Source organism: Sceloporus occidentalis, unplaced genomic scaffold (genome assembly GCF_023333645.1).
Source record: "Sceloporus occidentalis isolate IW3139 unplaced genomic scaffold, rSceOcc1.0.p SCAF_1, whole genome shotgun sequence".
In the NCBI taxonomy this organism is placed as follows: domain Eukaryota; kingdom Metazoa; phylum Chordata; class Lepidosauria; order Squamata; family Phrynosomatidae; genus Sceloporus; species Sceloporus occidentalis.
Genome location: NW_028316981.1, coordinates 183,803,062 through 183,824,484, shown reverse-complemented (window position 1 = coordinate 183,824,484; position 21,423 = coordinate 183,803,062). Strand labels below are relative to the sequence as shown.

Sequence of the window (21,423 nt, the reverse complement as noted above, 5' to 3'; positions counted from 1 at the left end):
GGAACGTGGCTTTGGCACAGCTTCTGGCCTCTTAGGATGCATGCATCATTTAAACAGTGTATCTCCAAAATGACCCGAAGCAGCTTTATTTTGGCCTGTCTGTTTGGGCCCAAAAGTTAGTATTTGCCATAATCCTTTTGTTTCTGGTAGCAATGAGGAGCTGCACAGCCTTCAAGGTGTCACCAGTCTTTATAGAGAGGGAGAGAAAGCTGAATGCAAAATCCACTTTTGTGCCTAAAGATGATGCATTCTGATGCTCATGCAGGTCCTGCTAAACTATTTAGACACCTTGTATCCCTCAACAGGTTCTGAATCAGAAGCGGTGCCTTTAAATACAAAGCCAATACTGTCAGGCTCCTGAAATCTGAACTTCATTGTACAGTGGCCCCTTGGAATCCACTGGGGTTTGGTTCTAGGACCACACCCCATGGATGCTCAATTCCCATTATGTAAAATGATGTATCCATTATTTAAAAAGTGGCAAAAACAAGGGGTTTTCTTTGTAGTATTTTGAAGCTGTGGATGGAGGAATCTGGATATATTTGTGGAGCACTTTAGTTTCGCCACAGCTTGGTTCTTGTTCCACTGCAATGTATGGGAATGAGTGAAACACCAGAACTGCAAGAATTCCTAATGAGTGTACAATAGCGATCGCCCTTTCCTTCTGTAGGTACAAAGCAATTGTGGAGCAGCAGCACCCCTTACCATGCTTTTCTGACTCGTGCTCTGAGAAAGGAGGAGGCAGAAGCTATTGCAAATCTTTTAATGAAAAGTCTTAAATTCAGTCCCTGCCAACAGCACAGGGGGGCTTCAGAACAACCACACACGCACACACATATATGCTCCCCTAACACTGGCACACACAGACCACATCCAAATCAAAGGCCATGGCTTTTTTCTCTCAAACTGCAGTGCAAGGAAATATTCCTGTCTCACGTGTATGACATGCATGACACCAAGTTCCCCTGAACACAACTTTGCCTTCAAGGGACTCCCTGGGGTAATGCTGCACCCAGAGGTGGGTTTTCATGCCCAAGAGGTTTCAAAACTTCCACTGAAGGCTATGAGTGGAGCATGTAGAGGGAGACAGAGCTCTTAACTGCCAATACTGTTGACTGGAGTGAGCTGAACCTCTTCTGAAACCAATAGGATTTACGTTCAATTTAATATAGTTGAGATCTTATATCTGAGATGCAAGTTATGTCTGGGCTGGGGGCAGGTTGTATGCCTGGCTCCAGGCATGTCTTTACTACACCCTCATGCTTTTCCTTTAGTTTACTTCTGAGCCCAAACATTTTTGGTGAAAGGCTATAATGTAGTGCTGGGGTGGGAAACTGAGAGGATAGGGAGCTGCTAGGAGATAGGGGTGGGGGTGGAGGGAGGCATGGACTCCCAAATGCCCTCCATGAGCTATTGAGGGGCCATTTTAGGACCAGGAGAGGTCTTTTTTTCAAAACAGGAAGTGAGTGGAAGTAACTTGTATTTCTTAAAAAAGTCCTTTTCTGGACCTAATATGGCCCAGGGGGCTCCAGAAATTAGCAAAAATGCCCTCTCCACCCTCTGGAACAACCTGAGGATCATTAGAATGGCCTTGGGGACTGCACTTTCCCCACCCTGATGAAGTGACTTTCCTATTCTGCTGTAGGACTTCAGCTCTCAGAAAGCCTTGCTAAATATGGCCAATAGTCAGGTGTTCTGAGAGCTGTAGCCCAGCATCATCTGGGGACCTGACTAGGTACCACTGGTGTCCTTTTTGCTCCATTCTCTTCAGTCTTTCAGCACACACAGCAGATAGGCTTCTTCCAAAAAGGCACAAAGTAGCTTCTGAAGTAGCTGTTCTCTCAGCCTTAAAAGAAATCCAGAAGCTCATCACAGGTAGCAGAAGTGTCAAATATAAATGTAACCCCCCCAAGAGGGTGAATTGCAATAACAGCTTCAGTCGGCAAAAATTCTAGCTGCACAGAGATGTACTGGAAGGTAGTCACACAAATGCAAACATACACTTAATTTTCTTCTTTTCCCCCCAGCTACAGTAAGGCTTGAAATACAATACACAAACACTAGGATATGAAGAATATTATATCTTCTACCCATCACAAAAATTGGGGCATGGGGTGGGAGGAAAAACAGCAATTGGGGGAAATTGTGGAGATAGGGACCAGAAAGTATAAAAAGTCCCTTTTACTATTGCTCTTTAGAAAAGTAATTTCTTCACATGAAGAAGGGCTAGAAACGTCTTTTGTAATAGAGGCGATTTTCAGAATACCAAATTAAGAGCAGATACTTGTAATTCATCTCTTGGTAAGTATAAAACACGCATGCTAGAGACCATAGCATAATACGTCAAAGCAGCAGGGGAAAGGATTTGCAAATGCGCATGGAGTGGATGAGCCCTATGGGGCCATGTTTATTCCATTAGAATTCATCACAATTCTCAACAATCCTTCCAGTCAGTGCCCGTGAGGTGCTAGAGGGTAAACAGCCAGTTAAGAACTGAATTCCCCACCTTCCATTTTACCACCTATAGAATTTACCACTGCTTTCTTTGCAGGCTACCAACCAATCCAAGTAGCTGCACCATTGAACATCCAGGCTAAGGCTGTGTAACTTTGCATAAAATTTATTGGTTTGCATAATATTTGCTGAAGAAAGGTCACACTTCCTTGGCATAGACCTCTGGGCAGGGGAGGAGCACACATTAGGTCCACTATAGAAAGGCTCAAACAGAGGTGATGCTGTCACTTCCAACTTCCTGCTCAAACATCTAAGTACATTTTCCAGTTATCCAAACCTTGTTCACACATTTCCCCTATACCACATTCACACATGCTAAAGATCTTTTCCTCTCGCACCGCTTCACATCCAGTCTCGTGCCCAACAGGGCTGGGAAAACTGGGGGAAGAAATCTGCAAGAAGTTCCAAGACTTTTAAAAAAAGTCAAAACGGCATCAGTCAAGGGCTGGTAGGGAAAGATGGTCATAAATCACTCCAGGGAGGCAACGTCTCAGTAGGAAAAAAACTGATGAGAGATCACGGGCATCTCCTGGCTGTGCTTTGGAACTAGTGCCAAAGGGACACCAGGGCTCTGGGCTTCCAGTCCACCATGTAATTTGCCAGCGGAAACAGCCTCTTGTCTCCAAATCCTGGAGTGCCCTCCACTGGGGAGGAAGAGCTGGGGGAAGCAAAAAAAAAAAAAAAAAAAAACCTCCTGCTCTGCTCCATTGATGAGACAAGGCCCCACTGGCAGAGAAATCCTCATGAGCAGGGAGTCCCTTTACATCAGCAACTGGTCTATCTGGATGAGATTTGGCCTTAGGAGTTGAGCCATGGGTGCTCTAGACATTGGACGGCTGTGGCTCGCTCTTCTGGGATGAATTCCATCATAGGCAAGAGGAAATCTGTGAACTGGGCCGCCTGCTCGAGAGGCCACTCGTATTTCTCCACCAGGACTTCATACAGGCCCCAGTGCTTCAGGTTCTTAATGTGACGCAGTTCCCCTGAAGAAGAAAGGCAAGGAAAGGGAAAGGTTGAGGCTGGGCAGAGTCACCACTGGGAAGGAATTCAGCAACCTGCACACACTGAGAAAAGTTATACAAATTTTCTTATTCAGCTAGTCATGGGCAGGAACAAAACATTATGCAGGGCACTAAAGGCCTATTTTCTGAACAACGGGCATCAACTAGCACTATACACTATGTATTCAGGTGTATCTCCACAGCTGTACGTGCTAACAATGTGTTGTTTTTAAAAAAATAAAAAAAGCTCAAGACACTGAAACCTGTTTGACACCATATTCCTCTTCTATGCTCTTATAAATACAGCATAGAACCCTGATCCAGGCTAGTCTCTAGTTTCAAAGCTTGAAATGCTAGCCCAGTTGAAAAAACCCTCCCATTTAGATTGGGCCCTTGTTCCTTTGTACAAGCATAAATGAACAAGGATTGCACACGAGATCAAATCCTGTGTTATTTTAAAGACGACCATGGAGATTATGATAAGTTTCTTGTGCATCAAAGCAAGCTCAATCTCCACCTCCTATAAATGGTGTGGCCATCATAGCCTTTGAGTGGAGAGCAGAGTCCTTCCCAGCCTCTCATTTTTCTGTCCTTGTTTCATCCAAAAACTTAAGTTTATTCATTTCATCCATTTGCCCCACCTTTCACAACTCCACTTAGACAGGGAGACTCTGAACCCACATGTCTCAGGATGTCTCTTCCAAACCACATCCTCAACACAGAAAAATTACACTTGCTGACTTACCTCTCCGGTTGAAGTACTCACGCGAATAGCGCCCTGAAAGAGCAAAGTGTGGAGGGATGTCGCCCAACAATTCAACAATGTGAGCGATGTGATCTGAAAGAGGGAAAACACCAGAGCTATGGGGCTTGCTATGGAAGGAGCCTTCTCTCTGGAGCAGAGGCACACATCATGTGCTCAAACCATGTTACAACCAGTAACAGCTCAGGAGCTGTGAATGGGAGACTGGGCTCCAGCCCCTAGCATCTTGAATGATTGTGAAAGGATGAGGCCCAGGCAAGGAACACAAGATGGGGTTCTTCACAGTAACATTTTGTTAAAGAGGGTATGCGGTGACAAATGTATATGGTGATCTTGGAATAACACACCACTACAAATCTTGACCCCTGTACCTTAAATCATCCCAAGCAAGTCAGTGTGGTGTAGTGGTCTGAGTGCTGGACTGGGACTCTAAGAGGGAAGGGTTCATATCCTTGCTCAGCCATGGAAGCCCACTGGATGATTCTGGGCAAGTCACAGTCTCAGAGGAAGGCAATGGTACAAACCATTCTTTGAATAAATCTTGCTAAGAAAACCACATGAGACGGTCACCCTAAGTTGGAGTCAACATGAAGGCACAGAACATTGTCTCATTGCTCCTTCCATTTTAAAACACCTTTTCTTCCCTACATCCTTTCCTAGTCAAGTTTGAAAGTGATGTAGCAGAAAAGGTGAACTAGTGCAGATGTCAAACCCTTCAGATTTCCCTTTTCCTCACCCCACTAATGCTCCAGCATGTCCTCTGGGAAACAGGCATCACCAGTGCCCACAATCTGAAACAATTCCCTGTCAAACCCAGTTCCCAGCATCACTCACACACTTCTCACTGGTTCAAACAACTAGCGATCTTACCTTCATCCCTGGTATAATCCTCGCCTGAGTGCGGCTCAAAGAGGTAATCACCGGTTGCCAGCTCAAATGCCTGTCAAAGAAAGAAAGAAGGGATTTACCAGGGGCATTATACGTACTCAGGATTAAACACATCTTTGGTGCTTTAAAAAATTCTCCTCTGCCCAGGGCTGACCCAGATTGAGGTGGTCACCTCAGGCAGGGGATTGAATGTGGCAGTAAGTGGCCAGAAAACAGAATGTATGTGCCACATGTCCTGCTCTGTGTTCCCTAAGCTATCCTGCTGCTAGTGTCAAATAAATTTTCATTTTCTGTCTAGTCATCTTTATACGTATAATGGGACCGGGTGCCATATTCTTTAAGCCAAAATGTCTTGAGCCATCTCTGTTCTTCCTCATGCCCTTTTCATTTTTTTATATCAACCAATATCAGAACTTAAGTCCAAGATTAAATGAATCACGAATGTGAGAAACATATAGTGTTTGGCTCTATCTCGCATGTCACCATCAACCTCTGATCCTAAAAAGGTTGGAATGACAAGGACCCCAGGCAACAGGGCAGAAGGGTTTGTGTAGCATTGCCTGAGCTATGTAAAACTTTTTCAGACAGGCTCACTCACTGGCCTAATCTGCAAAGGGATTCCAGCGCTGGCAGTACCCAGCCTTCCTGTTCTTTTTACAAGAAAAATTGGAAGGTGCACCTGAATATTTGTCCCACAAGGAACCAAATCAACATTGCAAAGATGCACAGAAAGCTATTCTCAGCATGTGTGGATCATGCTGACATGTTGTGTGGACTTGTTTACACACCACCCAGCTGTCATGTAGTATTCACTTCTATACCTGACATGTTTAAGTTAAGATGGTTGTGGGGACAAAAGTCACTCAGACTGCCTCCTTTAAGGCCTCCCGCGCCGGCATCCAGCCTCCTCCAGGCCGCCGCCGCTGCGGAAGGGGCGGGTGTCGGTGCTGGAGGCCAAGAGGCCCCAGCACCGATACCTGGCCCTTCCGTGGCCACGGAGGCCTGGAGGAGGCCGGGTGTCAGTGCCGGAGGCCTCGAAGGCCTCTGGCGCTGCTGCCCTCCGCGCCTCCTCTTCCTCACCTCCGCTCCCAAAGAAAGGCATGGAGGTGGGGAAAAGGAGGCGCGGAGGGCAGCAGCGCCGGAGGCCTGCGAGGCCTCCAGCACCCACACCCGGCCTCCTCCAGGCCTCCGCGGAAGGGGCGGGTGTCGGTGCTGGGGCCTCTTGGCCTCCAGCACCGACACCCGCCCCTTCCGCAGCGGCGGCGGCCTGGAGGAGGCCGGATGCCAGCGCGGGAGGCCTTAAAGGCCTCCGGTGCGGCAGCCCTCCTCCCTCGCCGTCACTGTGGCAAAGGCCCGGTGGCAGTGCTGTTGGGGGCCAAGAGGCCTCCAGCACCGCCATCGCGCCCTTTCACGGCAGCGGCGAGGAAGCCGAGGCTTGGCCTCCGCCGCCGCCACCACCCGGCTTCCCTGCAGCGGCGGCGGCAGAGGCCAAGCCGCTCCGAGCGACTTAAGGTAAGTAAGGGAAGGGAAGGGAGGGGGGCAGGGAGGGAAGGGAGGAGGGGAGGGAGGAGAAGGAAATTGTCCCCAATGGCGGCGCGTGTGCACGCGCACCGCCATTGGGGACAATTTCCCCCGCCATTGGGGACAATTTCCCCCGCCATTGGGGACAATTTCCCCCGCCATTGGGGACAATTTCCCCATTTGCCATCCGCAGATGCTCAAATCCGCGTATGGCAAATCCACGTATGGGGAGGTTCGACTGTACTTTAAATCTGTGGCTACTGCATTACACTCAGGACTGTCCATAAAGTAAGGATATTTAATTTATTCACTATTTAGCATTTAACCTATTTACAACTGCAGCATAGGAATCTGCAAGGAAAGTGAGAATGTAACAAAGATAAACGAACACACTGTTATGATAGGAAGCACCATCTTCACCATTGTCTTTAAAATAAAAAACAAAACAAAAGCTTGCAGAGCTATTGTCATGTTTAAAATGTCTTGCGTAGTAAGGACCAGAATCATGAATCTGGAGCACATCAACTGAGGATCGATATTGCATGTTCTCCTTGTTAGTGAAGGAAGCAAGACTTTACAGAGTTCAGCAACAAACAACTTTTATCTCAGAAAAGAGAAACTTAGCTAGGAGAAGATACCTTGCGAATTTCATTTCTTCTGTATCCTGCTTTTCTCCAGACCTATGAATCAAGGCAGCTGATATCACAAATATATAATTGAGGGCAATAAAAAGTCACTGGCATCCTGTACCATGGGCATGGTGCTCTGTATAGGATGCCAATAACTTTTTATTGCAATCTATTGTATATGTTATCAACTGCCTTGCTTCGCAGTAAACATACAGTTTCATGTTTATCCTGCTCCCAGAAATCACCTTCTACAGCATGCTGCCACAAACATTTATATGTTGGCTGTGGGAAAGGGAAATACTGTGCCCAGGTATCACCCAGCAGCCCTTCTGCAGCCTGGAGAAGCAACATGGCGCTGCTCACAGATCTCTAGCAACTTGATGGATATATGGAAGTGCAATGATAGGTCTCCCTTGTTTTTAAATCTTGTATCTACTGTGCCTCTAATAGATAGCCCATAATACATAAAGTAGACAGCTGAGACTTATAGAACTGGGAGCCTGGTTTGATGGGAACAGCCTAAGAAAAAGGAAAAAAAACCAAAAAGAACATGAGTATACTGCCCTGTCTGTTTTCCTTTCACAGGGCAAGAAGCAATCTAAGAACCACTTGTAGGTATGTTTTAAGGTAATAACATAAACCAAAGTAATGAAATAAACAATCATAAAAGATAATAAATGGGAGATAGGAAGGACCTGAGAACATACCATGCATGCTGTGCTCCAAATATCAGCCGGGGTATTGTAGGTGGCACCAATTAGGACCTCCAGTGCCCGATACTGGCGTGTCTGAATGTCCTCTGTAAAATGTTTGTGCTGAGGAAGTTATGAATAAGGTAAATATCCCTCTGGCTGACACAAGAACATCCAAATACACAGAAAAAATAGCCCACACCTTGCATTTCACAGCCTTAACAAATAACAACCTAGTGAGTCTACCAAATTACTTTCTCGTCATGACCGCTGCTTCAGTACCCAATAAGTTGCGGGCTCACTTAATTTCCTTCTCTGTTTTCCAAAAAGGAGTCCTACTCCCTTCCTCCCCATATGGCTGTTATCCATCCCTCATATCACCTTTGGTCTTTGGCAACATTATCTTAGATGCCAGCCAAATATACATACAGAGTGACAGAGAGACCACATTAGTCCAAGGACTATTGGAACTGGACATAGTAAAAGTATTTATACACTTCATGTACAGCCCTTTCTTATTCTAAGTAGAAAAATTTAATAAAAATGAATGACAATTCACAATCTTTTTAAAATTATGAATGACAAGCAGAAGCGTAAACTTGGGATTCTTCGCTGTCAAATTGTCCATGGCACTGAAAGGAAACCTAGAAAGAAAACTGCGTTATAGGTTGTGTGTGCAGAACAACAAATTAAGAAGGGAAATATGCTTACCACCCAGCAGGCATTGCCTAGATCTGCTATTTTCACTCGGATTTTGTCTGCATTTTGGGGTTCCAAGGGGTTCACCAAGAATTCAGAGGTACCAAAAGCTGTTGAGAGAGTCAAAGTTAGGGAAGACATGTGTAAAAAAACAAACATACAAGACTTTAAGTGGTATGGCAATCCAAACATGTAGTTTGCATTTCCCTTCTAAACTGAAAAGCCTAGCAGCTGTTTCAAGTGTTGTTTAGGAGGCTTCATTAGGAAAATCCCACAAACAAAATATTATAAGAAATTAATAAATTACATTACCAGACATATATAGGATTTATTTATTTACTGTTGGAAATAGGCTGCCAATAAGGGAAAAGAGAAAAGTATGATAGAAAAGATAAAGCTTTTAAGCAAGGTTGGCTGGTTGAAACCAGGAGTACATATGCACTGTAGAAATAATGCAGTTTCACACTACTTTAAGTGCTGTAGCTCTATCCTATGGAATCATGGGATTGCACCTTTACAAAGTCTTTAGCCTTCTCTGCCAAAGAATGGTGATGCCTTGAAATACTACAAAACCTAGGATTCTGTAGGATGGTGCCATGACAGTTAAAGTGGTGTCAAAATGCATTATTTCCACATTGAATTTTGACATTATTTCTACACTGGTTTAAACCAATGACTATTTTTTTAAAACCCACATTTTATAACTGATTATTCATATACTCTGTGTGTGTGTGAGGGGGGGGGGCTATTATTACTGTTTTCCAGCCCTCTTACTGGAACAATAAGTGTTTGTATTTAAACATTTTAACTTTTAACAGTTTATTGGCAGTTGTTCATTGTTAGATCAGTATACAGTGTAAATTGCTTCTTTCTAATCTCTTTATTTTACTGTGCAAGAAATGCCATTCAGAAATAAATCCTTCAGTTCCCATAAATTCAAACAAAACTACTTGCTTTAAAACAGCATTTTAAATTATTATTTAAGTTAGTGACTATAACATCTGAAATGCATTTTGCTACTTAATATTCTTGGTCCTATATTGATGTAGTCCTATACTCCTATATATGTATATATATATATAATAGGCTATGAACTTGTAAACATATTTCCTGAAGTTTTATTGAAAGATAAAAATGTGTTTGATCAAGCATAAAAACATGTTTGATCAAGCTTTCTAATGCATACAATAATGTTTCACAGTATTAATTTAATAAGCAGGATTCATTTTTTTCATTAAAACATTAATGCAACCCCCCCACAAAACTATTTAATCCAAAAAAGGGGGGGGGGTATTAAAAAATCTTGTGTTTTTTTCCCCAACCCTGGATTGAAGCTTCCTGACAGTGACAAATCTTTGGAGTGTCACATGAGCTTGGGAGAATCATGGAAGAGAACTCTATGAGACACCATAAAGGTGGGAAATTACTGCTGGCTTGAGCTCGGCTCTAGAATCAGCCCAAGGTACACTATTAAGGTACATTACAGAATCATGAAGCTCATTTATTTAGACTGACAATTTAAGGTCTCTTTTCAGCTCAAAGTTCTTATCCATACAGGAGGTCAGACATTATGTGTCTGCGTGATCGGCTGCTTTGGTGACACCTCCTTTCCAGTCAGGGTCCAATTCAACAAGGGGTGGCAATTCTGCTAAATCTCTCAGATACAACTTTTTGAAAAATAATTCTCAACTTTACAATGACTGCAGAAAGATGCCCCATACAGAGCAACTCATGTAGTTCTTGTTGAAAGATGTATCATTCTTACACAGTAAAATTAAATGTGTGGGCAGTAAGAGTGCAATTTTAACATGGACTCAGAGTGTACTTCTGCTATCGTAACATTCAGGATCTTGGGGTGGGAGATAATGTTCATGCCAAGATAGAGGTCTGGGGACCTACAATCTCATTGACATTAGATGCCTTGCTCAGCAGAGATTATGGAGCTGGAGGGTAATACTCACTGCTGGGAGAAAGAAGCCCTCCATGCTCCCGCTGGTTAGACACGCTGGACATGGCTGAGCCAGAGAAGAGGGACCCTGAGAAGCCAGAAGTTGCTGAGTCTGGGCTGAAGTGGCGGCTGGCAGTGCCCGGAGGAGAATGGCCGTTGCAGCTGTCATAGGCATTGTGTGTGTAGAAACCAGAGGAAGATGTCAAGCTCTGGGGGCTGCAAGCCAGAGATCCCCCTGAGGGCTCTGTTCCTCCAGCTGTGGAGACTGAGATAGGGGTTCCACCCTGCAGCTCTAGAGAAGAAGAAAGATGACAAAGGTGTTTCATACGGTTTTTTAACCGTGTGTGTGTGTGAGAGAGAGTGAGTGAAACAAACGTTAACTAAGAAGCAATAGAGAAGCAGTTGTTACATGACTGAGAAAAGAGACACTGCTGAGAAGTTATCCAAGGAAAAGAGGCATGAGCTGACTATCAAATAGGCAACCTTAACAGTGATTCCCAAAGTGGTAGAATTCAAAAATATAGCTATGTTAGTCTGTAGAATCAGTATGTAGAGCGATGTCGTAGCACCTTTGAGACTAACTGAAAGAAAGAAGTGGGCAGCATTCCCAAACTTTGATCTTCCAGGGATTTTGGACTTCAACTCCCAAGATTCCTGGTCATTGGCTATGGTGGCTGGGCCTTTGGGGCATTCAAGTCCAAAATAACTAGAGAACCAAAGTTTGGAAAAGTCTGATTTAGAATATTAAAAATATCCAAAAATAAAACCTGTTCATTGCAATATTCACAAAACATACCAACTGGTCACTATGACCCCCAGTTCTCATGAGGTTGGCTTGTGTCTGCAGGTTGCATCGTCTCACACTTCAGGATAGAGTTCACATGATTAATGGCCATCGCAAAATAAAAATCCTTCAGATAGACATAAGTCAAGGAGAAAGGTGTATATAGTGGGACCTTTTCATCTGCTGGGGTTTGGTTCCAGGATCTCCCGTGAATAACAAAATGGATGCTCAAATCCCATTAAATATAATGGCAGAACAAAATTGTGTTTCTTATATAAAATGGAAAATCAAAGTTTGCTATTTGGACTTTATACTTTTCTGGAATATTTTCAAGCCGTGGATGCTTGAATCCGTGGATAAAAAAATCCGTGGATAAAGAGGGCCAACTGTATATGATTTTATCTAAGGGACACCATTTTACTAAGCCATTGTGTTTAATGGGATTTGAACATCCTCAGATTTTGGTATCCAGGGAAGGTCCTGAAACGAAACTCCAGCAGATACCAAGAGCCTACTGTACCTTCAAGTTAACAGGACTGCCATGAGAACAGGTATGGCACCACAATATGCCAATGTTATGGCTGACCTAGATCAAAGCTTTCTTAACCCATGTACCCAGAAACCACTCCTCTATCTCAGGTACATTGATGATGTCTTCATAAACTGGACTCACGGAGAGAACTCACTCAAGACATTCCATCAGAGTTTCAACAACTTCCACTTTACCATCAATCTCATCCTGGAATTATCAACATAACAAGAGCACTTTATGAACACCACTATACAGCTACACAATAGATATCTAAAGCACGACATTATATTGCAAACCTACTGACCGCTACATTTACTTGCATGCCTCCAGTTTCCACCCTGAACACACCACCAGATCCATAGTCTATAGCAGTGATTCTCAAAGTGGGCAGTACAACCTGGTGTGTGTGTGTGTGTGGAAAGATCCAGGAGGGCAGTGAGGGGAAAAGGGAGTGGTGGAAATACCTTTCAGTCAAAGGTATTAGTGTGCAAGAAAGACAAAAGGAATCAGAAGCCTTTAGGACCATGGCAGAGATGAAGGTTGCACAAAACTTATTTTCAAGGTCCCTTAAAATCACTATGAAGCTTCAGTGATGGATTTATGTGATGGTGATCCTGCTCTTCACCTGCCTACGGGAGCTCATTCTCTTAGCTATGTCTTTTGCAAGTAGTGGCAGGAAACTCTTGTGAGGCTTGGGTGCAAGGTGTTGTTTCTGTGGCTTGCAGCAGCGCTATTCTGGGACTGGCTGACTGATTGGAGCAAGGAGTTAGAGTATGTAGCAGTGGGGGAGACGTGGCAACAAAAAAGGAGCTTTCAAATTTGGGGCCCTGCATAAGATCTGTGAGCTTTGCCGGGACTTGACTGGCAAGTTGGAGCTGCCCTGCTGCTCCTGCCTTCTTTCACCAGGCAGGCTGAGAGAAGAGGTAACAGAAGAAACAGTGGTTGTGTGTACTAGTGGGGGACACTTGAAGCTGTGTAGGAAAGATATGTCTCTGACAAAAAAAGGGGGGGAGGAGTCTTTTGCCTTGGAGCAGCTCCTATAAAAATCTCCCCCGTTCTCTGTCTTTGCCAGTCTCCGGACTAGAGCTTGTGGCCTCTGTAAACCACCTATACACACACCAACTGCGCCTGTCTCTGCCCCAACAAAGAAGGATTGAGAGTTCTTCCTCACCAAGAAGATGCTTCTCCTTTTGCATTTGGTCACCTTGGGAGCAGCAACCAAGCAGTCGGTCAAGCAGTGACAGAGAAACCTCTTGCCTGTGCTGGCCTTTTCCACAAGGCTGGCGGTGGCAAGAGGTTTCTCGGCTGCTACTCAGTCAGCTGCTCAGTTACTGTTTACAAGATAACTGGGAGCAAAGGGAGCACAACTAAGTTTGGTTATTTTAAATTTGCAATAGAACAGTAGAACTAATAGCAAGAAATAGGTATTGAGGAGGGTACTAATGCTGTCGCCTAAGAGGAAAGAGAGTGGCAGCCCCCAAAAATTTGGGGACCAGTGGTCTACAGCCTAGCCCTCCAATACAATTGCATATGCTCAGATCCACAACACCGGGATGCTAGAGTCATGGAATTACAACAAGCATTCCTCAAGCTAAAATACCGACCACCTGAATGAAGTAAAAAAAACAAATAAACAAGGTAAGACTTGTAGCCAGGACTACTCTATTACAGAACAGACTGAGGACAGAAAATGACAGAATCCCACAAGTGTGACATACAGCTCCCAGTTGAGATCGCTCAAACAGGTCATGAATGAACTACAATCTATTCTGGACAATAATGCTGTCCTCTCAAGGGTACTTGTTGGCAGTCCTTTACTTGCCTACAGTCTCCAAACCTCAGTTACTTACCTACAGAAGAACATGCAACACAGATGTGGACATCAGTACAAAGCCTTGCCACAAACCCAGATGCCAACTCTGCCAGGAAATTTCATCACAGGACCTAATGATATCACCCACAATATTAGAGGGACTTTCACTTACACATCCTCTAATGTGATTTATGCCATACTATGTCAGCAATGCCCTTCAGCACTCTACACTTGGCAAATAGACCATTCTTTGTGCCAGAGGATAAATGGTCATAAATCAGACATTAGGAATAAAGATACACAACAAATGGTTGCAAAACACTTCAGTTGCAAAACACTTCCTGGGCATTCCATCCTAGAGGTCCTAGAACACACAAAAAAAAAAAAAAAAAAAAAAAAAAAAAAAAAAAAACCCTACAAGGGAACACTGAAAAGAGAAACAGCAGAATTGGAATACATCGAGAAACTACAGTCTATCAACAGTAGGTTGAACAGAAACAATGGTTTCCTGGCACACTACACACATTGTAACACTAACACCGACAGCTTCATGGCTAATTCATCATGTCTTCTTTTTTAGTTCCCACACTACATCCAAACACGCATTCATATGGTTATCCACTCACCTTGGCATTAGGCAACATTCTTCCTGTCTTGTCTCTCAACAACCACTGGGAAATTGAACTTGTCACATCATCTCCACATCCATAAAGTTTTGCATTCCTATGGACATTCCCCCACACAGATTACTATACAGGTCTGTTGCTGGACTTCCTGCTCTACCCCATGGATCTGAAGAAATAGGATCAAGTGTACTAAAGCTCATGCTACCAACTTCTCTCTTTCTGTTAGCCTCAAAGGTGCGACAAAATTCCTTTGCATGCTTACAGAATGCAAATCCACGCAACAAGGACAGGCTGGCTAAATCAATAACCTGACAATCTTGTGCTGTACAATGACAAGTGATCAAGACAGATAAGCCTGCAACAGGCCATGACAATGCTAGAAACAAGCAACAGGCCATGTAAACCTAAAAATACAAAAATAGAGGAGTGAGGGAAGACACACAGGTCCCAATGTTTTCAGTTCTATGTAATGACACAAAAGCAGATGTACAAAAGGATGCTGGGGATGAACTTAGCTGCAAGCAGGAGATTCCCTACTCTCAAACTCACCTGAGGTGAGGGTAGATCCACCGACATCGCCTGCAGCTGCCAGATCCTCCAGCTGCTGAAGGTCCCGAAGCCGTTCAGCCAGGAGCTGACTCTGTCTTTTCTGTTTCCTCTTCAGCTTCTTCCTCTTGTTCTTGGACAGCTTCCCATTCTGCTAGATGAGAGGGCCCCATGTCACACACCCCTACCACTCAGAATTGCCAGGGAGGTGCAGAAAGGTGATGGAGGAGGAAGAGCAGGTGGGACAAGCATGCATGTGAGGTACATGCCAGCCCATGATGCTTTGGGCAGACAAGGGGGAAGAAAAAGGAGCAGACCAAAGGAATGTGCTGGAAGCAAACAGGACTGTCAACAGAACAGGCAAAAGGATCCTAGAAAAACAGGGGTGTGATCCCATACCAAAACATACAATGTGCATGTGCATAGATGTGCGCAAACAAATGAGGAGGCAAAAAGAAAAAAAAGTACTTAGCAAAAAAGGCACAGCATACATGAAGGTGCACTAGGAAACGTATCTAAAGAATACAAGTGTTATCAGCAAAGTGACTAGATAGTAAGGCCTAATTCTAAGTGAGGTGGTCAGTATGTGTCCAGTGTGTTTCAGTTCAGATTCCAGATGGGAACTTTCATGACTTATCTCTCCCTTCCTTCCCAAAAAACCCTAACATAGAACACCAGCAAGTAGAGGAGGGACAGGAATTGTGTGGCCCTCCATATGTTGTTTAAGTGCAACTCCCAGCATTCCTTACCACTGGCTATGCTAGCTGAGGGGAACTGCAGCTCAACAATGGCTGGGAGGGCTGTTTGATTCCCACTCCAATGGACAGGAAGGCTGAACTAGTCCTCTACTCCCTGGGAAGTCCTCTACACCTCAGGCAGAACTTCTTAGCCACAACAGGGTGAATCCAGCCTAGGTGAGAGGAATTTAAATTCTATTTATTTCACTTAATGGTAACAAGACATTATAACTAAGTTGACGAACTGATTTCAGTTACACCTAAATTCACCTGATTTAGTATGGATTAGAGACTAGAAATTGGTGGAAAACATTGAGTTAATTTTAAGTATGTTTTTTAAACACACACACACAATGCAATTACTTTTACATCGAGAGGGGCATTTAACTGTTAAGCTAATGTTATAGTCATGCTTAAATTTCCATTCCAGTAGTGGATCCACTGAATGGCAAATCAACACATCCATAAATTCTATCGATTCAGTGGGTCTAACAACTGAATTTACTCTTTTAAACTAAAAAAAAATCTCATCCATTTTGTAAAAAAACTCCTTTCCCCGTCTCTGAATTTTTGAAGACCCCATTTCTGCCACATCCCACCCAAACCCATTCTCATTTTCTCCTGCTCTTATAATCTTGTTCCCTTAACCTCCCTCATTCTTTAGTTTACTGAATCTCATGTGGATCCCCAAGTTAAGAGCTTAACAATTCAGTTTCCTGAAGCAGATGAGAAACTTTTATGTGGTATCTAGAAAATATCAAAGAGGACCATTTGGGTGCAAAGATCACTACCCCTCTCAACCTGTTCTCATTACTTTTTGGTTCAAAATATTTTAACCATGAAATGAAGTAAGCTGCCGTACTCTGACTATAAATGAAAATGAACACAGATTCCTACAGCTATTTTCTCTTACTAAAACATTTGCTGGTTAAATTACTAAGTTTGTACATAAGCATGTTATTTCCTAAGTGGATCTATCATATTTTTAATCCTGAGTTGAACAGAGTGGGCTATATTTTCAATTACCACACTAAAATCCTCTTTAAACTACTTTGTGAGAGAAAATACATCTTTGGAGAAAAATACTTATTATTTACATATGAGCCCCACTTTGGTACCAGTGACCTCAAGGTAGTATGGATGGGTCTCACGGTATCCTCACAATAATCCTGTCTGGTAGATCAAACTGAGAGACAGTTGCATGGCCCAAAGTTAGCAAGTGAGTTTCATGACTCTGTGGAGAGTTAAACCTGGACCTCAGAAGTCTCACTCCCAAACTCTAACATGATTCCTTTATTATCTGTAGGGTACAAATAATCTCAATAGCCTTTTAACATCACTCCTCCCATTACAGTGGGCCCTTCCCAAATGCAGTGGTTTGCTTCTGGGGCCCTCAGAGCTGGAAAAATCTGTAGTTGCTCAAGCCCCATATTATTCAATGGTCAGCGATATGCATGCTTTCATGTAAGTACATCTGGCAAACACCCCCCCCCCTTGCCATTGATAATATGGGACATGGCAAGCTGCAGATGCTCCAATCTGCAGACAACTAGCCTGCCAATGCTGCAGGGCCTACTGTACAACTATTTTTGAGTAAGTGGTTTTAATTACCCAACCTTGAGCAACTAACATGGAGCGGGGTGTTATCAGTATGCTGATGACACCCAAATATAGTTCTCCATGTCTCAGTCATCAGCAATGACGACAGATGGCATTTCTCCCCTCAATCAATGTCTTGCAGCAGTAATGGACTGGATGAGGGAAAACAAGCTCAAGCTGAATCCAGACAAAACGGAAGTACTTACAGTAGGGGCCCCCAAACCAGGTATCAGGCCGCAACCTCCAGTCCTAGAGGGGTTCACGCTCCCCTCAAAGAACTGTGTTCGCAGCTTAGGGGTGTTTCTCGACTCGTCGCTTCAGATGAGGAATCAGGTGAATGCGACGGTCAAGTGTCTGTTATCAGCTCCGGCTGATACATCAGCTGCGCCCTTTCCTGGAACAGGGTGACCTCGAAACTGTAGTACATGCGCTGGCAACCTCAAGACTTGATTTTTTCAATGCACTCTACATGGGGCTACCCTTGTGCTTAGTCCGGAAACTTCAACTGGTGCAGAATTTGGCAGCCAGATTGATTACAGGAACAACTAGGAGTGACCATATTACACCTATATTGAAATCACTCCACTGGCTGCCTATTCGTTTCCGGGCATAGTACAAGGTGTTGGTCATTACCTTTAAAGCCCTCCATGGCTTGGGCCCAACCTACTTAAGGGATCGCCTCCTTCCGTACAATTCGCCCCATACCCTCAGATCCTCTGGGAGGAATTTGTTGAAGTCCACAAAGACCAGATTGACGGCGACCTCCCAGAGGACTTTTTCCACGATTGCTCCCACTTTATGGAATGGCCTGCCGGACGAGATCCGTCAAATTGCCAACCTTGAGAGCATCAAGAAAGCTGTCAAGACGGATCTCTTCCGGCAGGCCTTCCCGGAATAGATCCCAGCCATGTAACGCTCCCCCCACAGTCATATACAAGCGAAGACTCTGCCCACCGTTATTTTATTATTGTAGTATTGTTTTTAGATTTTTATTGTCTGTAATTTTAATAGATGGAATTGTTTAATCCTTTTTTAAGGGGGAGAACTGTATATATTATATTTGTTAAAGGTTGTACACCGCTTTGATTGTGGAAACAAAAAGCGGGATATAAATTAAAGTTTTATTATTTATTATTATTTAACAAAAAAGCAACCTGTAGTTTTGCAAAAAATCAGCACTAGACTTTGGGTAAAGAACCAATAAGTAATGAAAAACATATTGATTCTTTAGAATAACGGCACATTTGATTAATTGATAACTTAATTGTGGAGAGACATTTATGTAGAGATTCCAACTAAAGTCAATCAGTTTAATTAAAAATAAATCAAGTGTCTCCCTTCTTGTTAGTAAGTTTGCAACTCAATTCATAACATAATTGATTTTAATTACAGTAGTTGTTTCCTGTCACTGGTCTAGATTCAGCTCAATGTGTGTATCAGCTGAAAGTTCACAAGTTCAACTGCAGCTCACCTGTGACTGAATGAAAGTTAAGCTTGTATGTACGAGTCCTAAAAACTGTTGGGATCACGATAACAACCTGCACATCTGAGCATGTCACTAAATGCAAGCCAGATTTTGTATTCATGCATGCAAGGTAAGCATGTGCAAGCAAACAACTACACAGGCACAAGAGGAAAGCAAGGAGAATCAAACTGCAAGTCAGAGTAGTATGGACTTGCAGAGTTTGGGTTCATCAGGCTTGCAACAAATTATGAACAAACTGTAAGATCAGTGGAAGCTATCAAACAGGTTGCCACTTCTCCCCAGTTCAATACTTTTCCAGCCTCTTTGGCTAACCGGGCAAAAAATGGGCCTGTCTCTCATCCACTCACTTCATATGTCAGCTAAACTGAACAGAGAAGGCTGGTGGAGGCTATATAGAAGAGGGTATGAACCTGTGACTCTGCCAATGTTTGGGCCCAACTCCCATCATCCTTTTGGCTGGGGCTGATGGGAGTTAGAATCTAGCAACAGCTGAAGGTCCACAGCTTCCCCATCCAGTATATCTCAAGCATCTTAGGTAAGACATTTATTCTTGTATTACTTATTTTAACTAGGGATTACATCTGGAGCCATCTGCATGCAAAATATGTTCTTTACTACTGAACACAGACACAGCAGTTCAACATGTGGCAAAGCATATATTACACCTGTAAGTTTTGAGGCATAGCATAGAGGGCTCACACTGTTGAACCTTTGCCCATACAAAAAGATCCTCCAACACAGAAAACTACCATGTGAAGTTTTCTGACATGCTAGTTCTCTATGTGCAGGAATTCCCCCCCCCCCCAAAAAAATGTAGGCTTGTGTGGTTGAATACTCCTACATATCCAGTATGAAGTGGTACACTCCAAGCACAGATTTAATTTGTCACGGAGCACTAGAATCTTCTCCCTTTTTTCTTTTATATGTCCATAGAAAAATTCTGGAAGTGGGAAGCCCTTTGGAAAACTTCTTTAATATGCTTCTGAATGGCTGTTTCCAGCAAACAAGATAACATATTTCAGAAATAAGGGCACTTAGAAAGTGAAATCTGGAGGAAAAAAACGTAGCCATCTAGTTAAAGCCAACAGCGGTGGTGAGTACCATCCAACTAGCTCCATAGAGCAAGCGGGCTTAAAAATCAGGCATTTTCCCACCACTTCTGGATGGGAAAGAGGGAATACAAGAGGGAACTTACCAGGGTTTCCTGGGGTGCAGAGCTGACTGAGGGAAGAGGCGCACAGATGCAGTAAGGAGAGATAAGAGGGAGAGAGAAAGAGACAGAAATGATTCCCAGAATCAAACAGCCAAGAAATCCAAAGCAAACACATATTGATCAGTAATGCTAAGATGCAGGACACCAGAAGGGGAGGATCTAAGAGTCTAGGCTCCAGCAGCCATTTTTTCTGTTGTGCAAACCTTTTGTGCAAGTAGATACTGGTTATCTTCTTACACCTCATAAACAGTTCCACTAGTAAAGGGGTGGGAATCATGTGTCCTTCCAGGAATGTCTTGGACTAAAACTCATAGCTAGACTAAAACTAGCTATGTTGGCTTGGTCTGCTGGGAGTTGCAGTTGAGTAACATCTGGAGGGCAGCATGACTCCCAGTTTTCATGAGTTCAACCCCTACTTACACTGGTGTAAAGTGCCAATAAGAGTAGAGTGGGAAAAAGAGTGGAAATCCTCTTCATTTTCATGTGTATGTAAACTGATTTTCTTGATGCTGATCTTAGGAAACTTTAATGTGTTTTGTTATATTTTGAACATAGCCTTGGCCATAGGTAGAAGGAACCTTCCCACTCCAGAAGGAAGTACTAATCTCCCCATCTTCTAGCATTTAAGTCCTTCAATTCAGGATGGGGAACCTCTGGCCAAGGGGCTCTTGGGTCAAGACTTCTCCCTCCTAGAAGAAAGGGCAGGAGAGCAACTAAGGCCTGGGACAGACAGCCCCGAAGCGCCATGCTGCCGCCAATTCTAGGGTTAGGGACCGCGTACCAACTGCACAGTCGTCGTCGGCCTAATGGTAGCGTCCCATCCACACGGGTACCGCCATCTTGACGTAAGTGACGTGCAGCATATAGACATTGCTGCGTGTTGTTTACATCACGAGTACGCCCTGCGACCCAAAAAGAACTCATTTTTTCCAGGTTCTTTTTGGAACAGAGGGATGCCAGGCAGTTTAGCTGCTGCAGCGTCCCTTTGGAGGGAAACAAACTGCCACCAGGCCTCCTTTTTGGGACGCTTTGTCCCAGGTCTAAGTCACACATGTGAGGCTCAGTCTCCTCATTTTCCCCTTGCTTCGCCCACATGTGGAAAGATGGTGGAGCAGCCAAGCCAGGTTCCCAAAAGAAGCACCAGAAAACACCAGTTGACATCATCTGCCTCTCTCTGTTAAGGTTCTCCATTCCTGTCTTAGAGAGCTCTCATTGCATCCTTCCTTTTAATCCCCTGCCCTACTCTCACGATCTCTCACTCATATCCACCCTCTTCCAGTCTGACAAGGAATTTTAGTAATGTTCAGCTAATGTTGTGTCTGCACTATTATACTTTTCCTGAATTTCAGTTCAATTTAATTTCCCCATTATCTTTTTTTTCTTGCCAGGATGGGGGGAATTATATGATTTCCTCCCTCCCTATCTTTTAATT

The 21,423-nt window shown here is 43.8% G+C and overlaps 1 protein-coding gene across 3 annotated transcripts in view; it reads right to left on the bottom strand.

Annotated features, from left to right (window-relative positions):
• Nucleotides 1-1,363: 1,363 nt before the first annotated feature.
• LOC149323005 (SRSF protein kinase 3-like) overlaps nt 1,364-21,423 on the bottom strand; it is a 38,541-nt gene continuing 18,481 nt past the window's right edge. For 2 of the 3 annotated variants that reach the window (XM_089486071.1, XM_089486088.1), the window contains 8 exons: nt 19,974-19,999; nt 14,960-15,110; nt 10,669-10,947; nt 8,720-8,817; nt 8,024-8,131; nt 5,149-5,218; nt 4,261-4,353; nt 1,364-3,497 (listed from right to left, as the gene is read on the bottom strand). In XM_089486071.1, coding sequence (XP_089342197.1) covers nt 3,313-3,497; nt 4,261-4,353; nt 5,149-5,218; nt 8,024-8,131; nt 8,720-8,817; nt 10,669-10,947; nt 14,960-15,110; nt 19,974-19,999 — 1,010 coding nt within the window. In that variant the 3' untranslated portion in view covers nt 1,364-3,312. The remainder of the gene's footprint in view (nt 3,498-4,260; nt 4,354-5,148; nt 5,219-8,023; nt 8,132-8,719; nt 8,818-10,668; nt 10,948-14,959; nt 15,111-19,973; nt 20,000-21,423) is intronic. The other variant, XM_089486079.1, reaches the window with a different exon arrangement.